The sequence below is a fragment of the Nanorana parkeri genome, unplaced genomic scaffold, assembly GCF_000935625.1.
Source record: "Nanorana parkeri isolate BGI_ZX_2015 unplaced genomic scaffold, ASM93562v1 scaffold73, whole genome shotgun sequence".
Lineage (NCBI taxonomy): Eukaryota > Metazoa > Chordata > Amphibia > Anura > Dicroglossidae > Nanorana > Nanorana parkeri.
The window spans coordinates 2,532,510-2,545,113 of record NW_017306341.1 but is presented as its reverse complement, the minus strand read 5'-3'; the positions used below and the strand labels follow the sequence as shown (position 1 = coordinate 2,545,113).

The following is a 12,604-nucleotide window of genomic DNA, read 5'->3' as shown; positions in this document are numbered from 1 at the left end:
TGAATTGTGAATGAGGAGGAAATTCCCATGCTTCACAGGGTTATACTGTATTTGAGACACACACACAAGAGAGAAACACAATGTATAAATATATACTGTATGATATATATCTCAGATATCTTCTACTTATCTGGTTACCTGCTCCAGTGCAGCACCCTCCTTTATCTCTCCAAGTTTTGTTGCACAGCTTAATAACTTTAGGAACTGAAATGCCTTCAGGCCGGTCAGACAACAGGCTGGAGACATGTCACTTCTTTCAGGCTGTCTCTATGCAATAGGGAAGTGAATGTATCTGTATGTGCTTAAATGTTCCCAAGAGTTACTCTAGTATAAATTGTGAAAACATTCTGTTCTATAAAGTCAAACACAAAGTACATTTTCTGTATCATTGTCTTAAGGGTGGAGAGTATTGTAAGGATTTCATCTTGGGTGTTCTACATACGTCCTCCCTGCTCAGTGAGAGGGGACAGAACTTAAGGCACTTAAAGCACATCAATGACCTGAGTGACCCCCTGATTGATAGCTCTGTTACGCCTTAGAGTCTATTGGTGACTACCTGTGCTATGCTCTGGTCAAGGATACTTTGGTATAATGAATACCCAAAAGGACAAACAAATATCCACTATAGAAGGACTTGTTCACATTAATGTTTCTTTTTAGGAAGTAAAACATTATTCATTCAATTTTTTTTATATATTTATGTGCTCTTTAATAGTGATTTTAATTTTAAGGCTAATACAAACATTCCTTTTTTTTGTTCTTTTGCTGGCATTTCAAAATCAACCACTAGCATGACATCACACACTTCATACAAGAGGACTTGATAATCACATTTCCCTATGACAGAAATAAGGTACTTTTTTTTATCGGTAGTTCATGCTTTAAATACAGCCCTGAGTGTTCTCTGCACACTTCCAAGAGGCAGGAAGCAATAGAGTGTAACGATACTTCTGAGACAGAGGCCTCCAGCAGAATTCTGTATAACTGAAGATTGTGCAGAGTCAATGTAAAAATTAAAATATGCAAAACTGACAGCAGTCAAAAGCCACAGTAATCTATAAGGCTCGGGGGCCCCATGCGATCCTTCGACACTTACTTTGTAGCCCTCAGGACCCCTGCAGACAGTATTCTGTGTTTTCCTTAACTAGGCACTTACTTAGGCCAGTGAAGGAAAATATTCTTTAGACTGGCTTCTAGTACTTAAATGGTTTGTTTTTTCACAGTGTCCTACTTTTTTCCATGCTATCAATCCCTTTTATCTTTTCTAGGTTTTACTTTTTCTTTTGATTTTAATAGATGCTAAAAGAAATACATTGTATTTAATGTGGCAATAGTGATTAACAAGGGGGCTATAGGGTGCACAAATGTAGACATATTTATTTATAATGAGGATGCAATACAAGTGATCTCTCTCTCCAATCTCTAAGTCTCCAGAAGTCATATAGCATGTCTGCAGTTTCTGACAGCTATCTGTAGCATTGTATTCACTGAATATTATGTGCCGTCCTTTGTAGATGTCAGGGACCAAACCTAAGACTTCCTAGATCATGAAAGTTGATCACCACTGCTATAATAGATACATTTTTTGTGGGGGTGTAATATTATCCCAGGCACCTGTATCTTATGGCACCAGTAATATTCTGATTTGACAATATTTATTTTCTTATATCCATATGCTATGATTGTTTTGCCTGTACCAGGAAAAAGGATCTCTTCAGTAACCACAAATCAAGTACAGCGGTACCTCGGTTCACGAACGCTTCTGTTCGCGAACAAATCGGTTCCCGAACAGGAAGTTCGGAAAAATGTTGCCTCCGTTTGCGAACTCCGCATCGGGTGATGAACTGCAGCCACCTTCCTTGCTCTGACACATGGTCATGGCTTCCTCTAGTCGAGATTGCGGTCTGATCACAGTTTGATTTGCGACCAGAATCGTGAAACAAATTAAGTTCATGAACCAAGGTACCACTGTAGTAGGCTCATCAATAGTTGCTTGCTTCTGAGCAGAGCCCTGGAATCAGCTTGGATTCCGGCTTACAATGGGGTACAGTACAGGACTAAACTCCATTACCTCTACTCCCTTGCATCACACAGCTAGGAAGCAAATGGAATGATTCTTCCACCACACATAGTTCTTTGTTGGCAATATCTACATAATGGAAACCTTATTGCATTGTCTATACTGACTCATATAACATAGATAATCTTGTGCAAGTGGATTACAATTACCTATTAGTTCAGGTGCATCCAAGGATGTTTTCCTGCCAAGAGCTTTCTCTTTTCATTAATAAATGTATTATTTATCCACCTGACAGTTGTTTGTAGTAGGACTGTCAGACAGTGTCCTGAAGTTAAGCAGATGGTTTACGAATACTGGCCTGCAATACTGTGATTAAAAAGTCTTTTCATTTTTAATTATTATGTTACTGAGCTGTATTCAAGTTCACTGTCCAGTCAAATAGGAACAAAGCAAATTGAAGAAATCACAAAGAAAATGGCCCACAGTGATAGGCAAAGTGGTGTTATAAACCATCAAAATATTACAAAATACTGAGTCGTCTAATGAACCAATTCTACATTTGGATCTTGGCCATTTATAGGCTACAGTGTTCCACTATACTCTTACCAACTATGTTTCTCTGAGATGACCCACTGTGACATAACCCTTAAGGTGTACCTAAGAACAAAAATGTAATGTTTTGCACCTTCCCAGTCCTTAGATGTGCTGGCTGCATTTCGTTTCTTTTTTTTTTTCTTTTTTTTCTCCTGGTGATCCTGCTAGCAACACATTTCTTGTCCCAAAGTGACAACACTCTTTCACTGCATTGTATATATGGATGAAAAGTGCTGTCACCCTAGGTGAGGAAGTGTGTTAGGATGATAAAACACCCTCTCCTTATCTCCATAACATAGGAGGAAGTTGATCTGTAGCTTATAGAGGTAGCCTAGGCAGGGCTGGAAAGATTGCAGATCGCATAGGACAGAGGACAATACTGAATTTCTGGCAGGATCACAAAGTATTCTTTTGCACTTAAGCATGTAATACAAAGGGCCGGACTTGTTATCCTGTTTAACCAGTTTTCTTTTCCAGACACCTCTGTGGTACACTATACAGGAACCTGACCATTTACTAAGCTTTACTGCTTTTGGATAGTGAAAGAACAGCAGCTCACCAATGAGGTTAGATCTGTGATCTCACCTCCAATTGTCAAGCAACATTTGTTAGGATTTGCAGCACTGTGCAATGCAGTTAGGACTTAGTGTGCAATGTACAGTACAGTTCAGCCCATTCCTCCCCCAGGGTGAATACTGATGTGGAGTGGATTATTACAAGACGCCTGCACAGACTGAGCTGTTTAAAAAAAATCATTTTTAGTGATTATAGATGGCTTAAATGGGAGTCTTTTACATTTGCATACATTTATAAGCATCCCTAAGTGTGTTCTCATCCCTAGAATCTCCTATGTTATTAAGCCTGGGCTACTATGGGCCAGTTCAAGTTGCTGCTGAAGTTTGCACTTAGTCCTCCCCATTACTAAATAACATTTTGCTTATAGTCTCCTTGGCACACAGCTTGAGAAGAACAGCTGAGGGTTGTTTATGAAATAAGAAGCATGTGCGCCTAATGATGGATTAATAGAAGGTCACTTGCAGGACTGTATACTTTCCTATCCAGCAAGAGCATATACTGATTATGTTGTTTGGGCTTGAAGCAATTAAATTGCCCAGGAAATTTAAATATACGTAATTAGAGCATTAGAGACCTTCTATCACATTTTTAGTTTACCCTCAGTAATTAATCATTTCAGCAAAGATTTCAGCCTTTTTCTTCAATAATTACAAGCTAATTCCCCTTGATATTAAACTCTGTGCTTTGATCAATTAACCCACAAATAACCTTGGTAGTCCTGACACCAAGATCTGGGTCAGCAGCATGACCAATGATTTTTTCAATCTGCATTGTAAATAAATGGAGAATGCAAAAGGCAAAGATGAGTCCACCTTGATATAGCTATGATCTGTGACAGAAGCTAGGAATCATAATGCTGATATCCCACCAATGGAGCTGCTGAAAGATGCTGGAGGGTAATCCCAATGCATTGGCATTTACCCAAATCTAAAATGAATGTTATGTGATCATCAACCCTTTAAACACAGCCTAAACCTTATTCACACAATGGCAGTGCGGATCATTTACTGTAAAGCCTATTCACTTAGCTTAGTGAACTGTGTTCACTCTAGTCACTCAGTCACATACATAAAAATATCCAGTTTTTTTCCTTGCACATGATTGGGTATTCCAGGGTCACTGAATATTCAATGTACAAAGTGCAGTGAAATTTTTAAAGTGACACTAAACTTAGAAGTTAATCTATTAAAAATGCAGCTTATTTGTACTGTACTTCACTCAACTGCAGATCCTCAAACCACCTCTGAATTGGTGCTGACACTGTCCTTCCTTCTGGAGGGGGGCTACTTTTGTTCCCCATGGTCCCTGTGTATGTTGTAAAGTTGCCACCGCTCCAAACTTGCTCACAAGATGGACTAAAATACCAATACAAATCAGCTAACTGTGAGATTGTAGTCCATCATAGGAGTGAGCTTAGAGTGGTGGCTACTTTACAGCACAGAAAGGGACCATGGGGAACAAAAGTAGCTAGAAGGAAGGACAGTGTCAGCAGTCAGCACCAATTCAGAGGTGATTTCAGGATCTCCAGCTGAGTGATACACAAATAAGATACATTTTTGTTAATAGTTAAGGTACTTGAATGTATTTTTAAGATTTAACTCTTGCATTTAGTGTCACTTTAATTGAACAAGCTCTACTACTTTTGTTACTCAACCCTTGTTTTTCTATATGGATGCAACCATCGTCTTTCCACTACAAAGTCTTACTTTCAAGTAGCCATTCTGACTATTTGAGTTCAATACTGAGGGCAGGAGAAATATACAAATGTTCTAAAGATATCTCATTTAGAGTGTAAGCTCTCACAATCATGGACCTCCTAACCATTTTGTCTTGAATTTTAACTTTACTGTCTTTGTTTATATTCTAAAGAGCTGCAGCAAACTGTTGGTGCTATATACTGTAAATCCTGTATAATAATAATGTTAACAGAAATGTTATTGTTGCACAATATCCCTGAAACAAAGGAACAGAAGGGGTGAGCTGAAAGAGCTGGCAAGTATTGTTTGCCATCGCATACAGAGGTTTACATGATAAATAAAGCAGTAAGTACATTTATAATTGCAGACAACAAGATACGATCCAGTGATGATTGTGCTAGGTGTATATAATTTGTATGTATAACCACTTTGGATTAATGCTTCCTTTTAAAGTGACACTAAATGCAGGAATTAAAACTTAAACATGCATTCAAGTACCTTAACTATTTACAAAGATGTATCTTATTTGTGTATCACTCAGCTGTAGATCCTCAAATCATCTCTGAATTTGTGCTGACAATGTCCTTCCTTCTGGAGGGTGGCTACTTTTGTTCTATGGTCCATGTGTGTGTTGAAAAGTAGTCACTGCACCGGGGTTGCTCCTGTGATGTACTTCTCAATACAAATTAGTAGGGATGCACCGATACACGGTTTTTCGGTATCGAGTACTGATACTTTGCTTTCGGAACTCGTTGATACCGAGTACCGATACCAATGCTTCCGTTGGCATGGAGCCAGCTTCCCAGGCAATCTGATTGCCCGAGAAGCTGGCTCCATGTTGTCTGGCCAGCTTGATTGTGCATGGCCGGGAAACCGGCCTCGCAGCCAATCAGCATTGAGCAGGCTTCTTGGCTAATCAGGAAGCTGGGAGGTGGGTCATTACTCGCCGCCCAGCTTCCTGATCGCATGGGAAGCTGGCTCCATGTTCCCCTATGGCACTGCCAGCCAGAGGAAATAAATTCCATTATTGGAGAAGGTATGGGAGTATTTGGGCGAGTATGAGTACTCGCCCAAATACTCAGTATCGCCACTGATATTGATACTAGTATTGGTATCTGTGCATCCCTACAAATTAGTAAAGTAAACATGAGATTGTAGTCCATCACAGGAGTGAGCTTGGAGCGGTGACTGCTTTATAACACAAACAGGGACCATGGGCCACCCTCTAAAAGGAAGGACAGTGTCAGCATGAATTCAGGGATGATTTGAGGATCTACAGCTGAGTGATAACCAAATAAGCTACATTTTTGTTCATAGGTAAGGCACTTAAATGCATTTTAAGTTTTAACTCCTGAGTGTAGTGTCACTTTAAGTTTATCATAAAACTAAAATGTAAAATGTAAGCTTATTTTATACAGAATGCCTTGTTTTAGGAACAAAATTCCTGCAGATGTCCTCATCAATACAATGTTCATATTAACTTTTGTATAAAAAGGTATAAATACCTGTTCCTTTGAAGGCGCGAGGAGTTCTTCGATCATCATACTGTCCCGAGCGAAGGAACTCCTGTTCAGTGTATAGGACCTATCCGAACTGAAGGAGCGGAGGCTGTTGTTGCATTTACAATATACCACAGTACACGCAGATGACAATGAAATGGATGAAAAAACAAAAAACAAAAACACAAAGGAAGAATGAATGCAGCTTCCAGGGCAAAATGGAATATGATAAAAATGGATTTGATCACTGACACACATAAATGGTGAGCTCAGAAAAGTGCAGCTAGAACAGAGCTTAAACAATTTTTATTTTTTAATTCTAAATGTGAGAGAGAAAATCATTATCTTTTGTTGAACCTTACAAAGGAAAACATAGATATAGTTGTATTTGAATATTCATGTAAATTAACTTTGCAGTGTACTTTGATTTCAGATTGAACCCTGGAAGGTACATGAAGGGAAAAATCCAAGCCAAAACCTATAACTAAAACACAAATTAAATCCAGTTCAAACCAAACATCCACCAAGCCACCATCACTCCAATCAAAGAGTCTACATGCAGCTCAAAATTAAGCCATCAGAGTAGTGGCAAAATAATGGCATTAAGGCGGTTTGAACACATGACGTTAACAGCACAGTTAAATGCAGCTCATTTACAATGATTTGTATGAATATTTCAGATGCAGAGTCTGAGTAGAACGTTTGTAATAAGAAATGGAAGCCTCTCAGAATGAAGCATTCTGGATGGTTAGTGCAGGATCATTATCTGTTGAGCATTGGTTGGACCTTTAAGGGACAAGAGGCAGCAAAAGCTATCATTGATATTTCATTGAAAGTTCAATTTTGCTCTGTAATATAGCTCCCACTGTTACAGAATGTTTATGCACAATGCCAAGGATAATAGGGAATAAGAATAAAAGCCCTAATTGAATCCTGTCACTAGTCACAAGCCCTGAGTGATGAGAGATGGTCTGTTCATGGCTTTATAAGGAGACTGTGGGTTGGACACGTTGATACTGGACCTGGGGGTGGGGGGCTATGATCCTTCATGGGGGCCCTAAGTAGCGGTAAAAAATTATGTTATGGTTATACTATAATGTTGTTTTTTATCTGTATTGCCCCACTATACTTTACACAAGCAAACTTTCCTCTACACAAATTAGCATAAGCCTATCAGCAGCATATCAAGTTCAGCTTGACAAAGCAATGAGAAGCTACACTATATTGCCAAAAGTATTGGGAGGCCTGCCTTTACACGCACATGAACTTTAATTGCATCCCAGTCTTAGTCCGTAGGGTTCAATATTGAGTTGGCCCACCCTTTGCCGCTATAACAGCTTCAACTCTTCTGGGAAGGCTGTCCACAAGGTTTAGGAGTGGGTTAATGGGAATGTTTGACCATTCTTCCAGAAGCGCATTTGTGAGGTCAGGTACTGATGTTGGACGAGAAGGCCTTGCACGCAGTCTCCACTCTAATTCATCCCAAAGGTGTTCTATCGGGTTGAGGTCAGGACTCTGTGCAGGCCAGTCAAGTTCCTCCATCACATACTTGCTCATCCATGTCTTTATGGGCCTTGCTTTGTGCGCTGGTGCACAGTTATGTTGGAACACGAAGGGGCCATCCACAAACTGTTCCCACAAAGTTGGGAACATGAAATTGTCCAAAATGTCTTGGTATGCTGATGCCTTAAGAGTTCCCTTCACTGGAACTAAGGGGCCAAGCCCAACCCCTGAAAAACAACCCCACACCATAATCCTCCCTCCACCAAACTTTACACTTGGCACAATGCAGTCAGGCAAGTACCGTTATCCTGGCAACCGCCAAACCCAGACACTACCATCGGATTCCCAGACAGAGAATCATGATTCGTCACTCCAGAGAACACATCTGCACTTCTCTAGAGTCCAGTGGCGGCGTGCTTTACAACCCTGCATCCAATGCTTTGCATTGCACTTGGTGATGTAAGACTTGGATGCAACTGCTCGGCCATGGAAACCCATTCCATGAAGCTCTCTTCACACTGTTGTGTGCCAATCTGAAGGCCACACGAAGTTTGGAGGTCTGTAGCTATTGACTCTGCAGACGGTTAGTGATTTCTGCGCACTGTGCACTTCAGCATGAGCTGACCCTGCTCTGTCATTTTACGTGGCCTACCACTTCATGGCTGAAGTTGCTGTTGTTCCCAGTTGCTTCCACTTTGTTATTACACCACTAACAGTTGACCATGGAATATTTAGTAGCAAGGAAATTTCACGGATGGACTTATTGCATAGGAGGCAACCTATTACGGTACCATGCTTTAATTTACTGAGCTCCTGAGAGCAACCCATTCTTCCACAAATGTTTCTAGAAGCAGTCTCCATGCCTAGGTGCTTGATTGTATAGGCCATGGAGGTGATTCGGAACTCCTGAATGCAATGATTTGGAGTGGTGTCCCAATACCTTTGACAATATACTGTATTTAACATGTTTATACTATATGCCTTTTCTAATTATTTTATATATCTTTATTGAGAATCTTGACCTGCAAGGTCCAGCTATTTCAGTTTACACATCTCCTACACTGTGGAAGTAGCCATTGAGTGTTCTTAATCTGAGGGGGGATGGGGGACTTAAAGCCCAATCAACCCTTCAGTTTAAACCCACTTAGTATATTCCAGGTGCATCAAAACAAATGGTGTTCAACGTACTAGTTTGTTTTCTCTCTAAAGCAGCCACAACCTAGTAGACAGATATGTGTACTGCCAGCATGATGCAGAGGAGGATCCTTGCTGTCTGTAAGCAGAGGTCTCCAATCAGCAGGGAGCAATACCTTTGCTGAATGCGGAGCTACAGGTGTGATGCAGTAGGGGGTGTGTCTGACCTTTATTGAGAGACCACTGCTTCCCCACAGAGAGCAAAGGACCCACTGTGCTACTCAGGCTGCTGCTGCTTTAGTAGGAAAAACTGACATTGCACACTTTTTGTTTTGATGTATCTGGAATTAGCTGGATTAAACTGAAGGATAAATTGGGCTTTTAAGTCCAGGAGACCCAACACAATTTGTGCAGAGCAGGGCAGGTGTTATATCTTCATAGCTTCCAATCTTTTTGGAACCATTGACATCTCTGGGACAGAATTCCTGGTAAGACGACGCATGCACTTGGGGGTCACATGAACACTGTCTGATGCATAGGTGATGGTTACCCAGCAGCAGATAATATCACTATTTGATTTCTGGGAGAAACAGGAAAAGGAAGACTTATGCCGAATGGTAAGAAAAAAACTTTGTTTAAACATAAAGAGCATATAAGAAACAAGTTTCTGACAATGGAAATAGAGAAAATAAATATCACACCACAGCACAATATGAATGAAAATGAGCAAACGATAAAAAGCAACATGTCATATGGATTACATGCTTTCTTACCTGACTTTAGGACTAGTTTAAAGTAATTTATTATGACAGAGAAAAAAAAAGTAAGAATAAAAAAAAAATCAGATGCAGCAAATGTAAACGTAGAAATGATCAAACTGTTCAGTTATATCTACATGTTATACACAATCTTATTTGCAATTTTTTTGTGAATTTATATAAAAATTGTATATTTTGTTTTGAAAAATTACCACATTCTATGCATATAACATGTAGACCATGATTTTATAAGCAAAAGAACAGATAAAATATGAATACGTATACTTGGAAATGATTTATTATGTACTCCCCAGCTGATTAAATTTTGTACAGGTCACAGAATCAAGCCCCAGGGTTATACACTAGGTCTTTAAAAGTTTATATTTGAATAATTTCAGATCTGTAACTATAGAACTCCTGCCATATTCATTTCAGGCCTCCTATTCACAAGAATATTCTTTTATGTTATCTACATATCCACACGGCAAGATGATCACCTCCTAAAAGTACCCATACACCTTACAATTATCATTCGGAAAATGAATGCAATCCAATTTTGGTAAGATAATCGGCGAGTTGATGGGTAGTGCACGATCGCAAATACTGTACAACTGGCAGAATTTGATTGAACGGGCAGACTAGAAAACTTTCGGCAGAACGGACGAAAATCAATTGATTAGTGGCATTTTCGTACAACAAAAATTGCAACATGAACACTGCACAAACGAAAATCCGCTCTGTCGATCAGAGAAATTTGGCCAGTTAGTATTGCGAACAAAAGATAATCGAAAACTACATTGGTCTGTGCATGATGGGGTATTCGAGCGGAAATTGAACAGGTGTTTGAAGACGGGACAAAATAATTGAACAATAATTGTAAGGTGCATGGCCAGCTTTATCCTGATGATTTTTGGCAAGAGCAGGGAATGAACAAGATATATGTATGTACTTCACACAGACCACAGCAGAAACATTTATTTGGCATTATTGGTGGATAAATTAGCACACCTGACAAAATGGAGCCACTGATATCTGCTGAGCATACAAGACATTTAAGGTCTTCTATTTCCAGTCTACACATCTATGTGAAATTCAGTAAAGTTAGAAATCATTTGGTACCTAGCCCCAAGAATACAGGTAGGCATCTTGTGTTAAATGCCAAAGGGCACTTGGATCCGTTGTACCATAAATGTGTCTCTCACCAGTCAGCATGAGATACATTTACACAAAATGGACACTATTCAAAGTTTGCTAAGGGGCTATAGCTCTATAAAAGTTTTATTAGTTGAACATTTGCCGGACAGAAAACAAACTGCCCTGTAATCCAAAATGCTGACATTAATCTCTACAAAACACACTGACTTATTTGTTTCAGGCTTTGAATAAGCTTCACAGAGAATGTGAGGCTGTGTGAGTGTTCACAAAACTCCAGAGAATACAGACAGCAATATCTCAGCCCACAGAGTCTTAACAGGCCTGAATTCCAAATGCAAAGTGTAATATCCTGATAAATTGATGGGCGTTGGGTTCCCCTAGAGCCATGCGAAATCATTAGCTATATTATCCTGTAAAACTCTATCCTTCTGCCTGCCAAACTAGTTGGTACGGATCTAGGTTTCTATAGTGAAAGCTAAACACACAGAAAATTAGCACTAAAATGGAAAAATGTGTGTATGTATTTTTATTATAGATTTTCTGTTCAACGTATGCATCATTTGTGCATTTTACATGAATACATGGGGTGCTTTATTATTTATCAGATTCCTTTTAGGTCTGGGGCCTTGCACTTCAGAAGTACTAACAAGAATGAAAAGGTTGCCATCACAAGAAAATAAATAAAAAGCTTGTGTGTTTGGGGTTTCATATGGCCTTTATGGAAAATAGATACTAGTCAACCTTTCATTAAACTGTGATCAAGTGTAGGCAGTCGTCTGACTCCGTTCTGAGAATGCAGCATTCATTTTTTCAGATCTAGTCATCATGCAGTTCTACGCACAAGTAAAGTGTAGGCTTAACCTACACAGGTTATTTTCAGTTGCATGACTAAAACTGCAAGCATTCAGTCTCTGAACTTTAAAGGGTCGCCCCACCCCAAATGATATTTCATTTTTGAATAAATGTCTGTACTCAAATGAAGTTATTTGCCAAGAGGGCACTTTAACTGAAGAGGGGGAAGGCGTGGCATATGCTTCAATCAAAGAAGTCAAGGTCTCCATGGCACATGCAACGTAATCTCAAACATGGCACATAGAAGGCTTTTCTAGATCAGGGAGGTAATAGCAGACCTTGTGGTGCCTGGCCATAGGCAACACTTTTAGATGGTCAGAGAAAAAGTTCAGCAAAGTGTTTTCAGCAATGTTTCAAATTCCATAATTAAAGTGGACTCAGCATCAGATATATTATTTCATTTCAAGGGCATACAGGCCAAGTAATGTTTAGAAGTTATAGGTATTTATTACCTCGGCTGTGTTCACAAATGTGTGAAACAGATCAGTTGCCTCCTGCATCCTCTCAGCTTGTGACATGCTAAGTTACAATGTCAGAGTCTGATCACAGGGGGGGCGGGACTGAAGAAATGCTTCCTACAGCTCAGGAATGGTTCTTTAGTGATCACAGTTAAAAGTAAAATGATTTTAAAAATATACTGCTGCTGTAAATTATGTCAGATCCACCTCAAGTTACTGAAAAGCTCATTTTAGACATGCAGACAATGAATGTTTACAGAAAGTACCACAACGCCGAAGTGAGCTCAATGTACTTTTGTTAATGGTGAACCTATAACTATATATCACATGACTATTCCAATCCATACTGAGAATATTT

At 39.5% G+C, this 12,604-nt stretch overlaps 1 protein-coding gene across 1 annotated transcript in view; it reads right to left on the bottom strand.

Annotated features, from left to right (window-relative positions):
• The window catches only part of ANK3 (ankyrin 3), a 260,705-nt gene that overhangs the window by 74,388 nt on the left and 173,713 nt on the right, over positions 1–12,604 (bottom strand). The window contains exon 25 of the mRNA XM_018576669.1: positions 6,393–6,495. Coding sequence (XP_018432171.1) covers positions 6,393–6,495 — 103 coding nt within the window. The remainder of the gene's footprint in view (positions 1–6,392; positions 6,496–12,604) is intronic.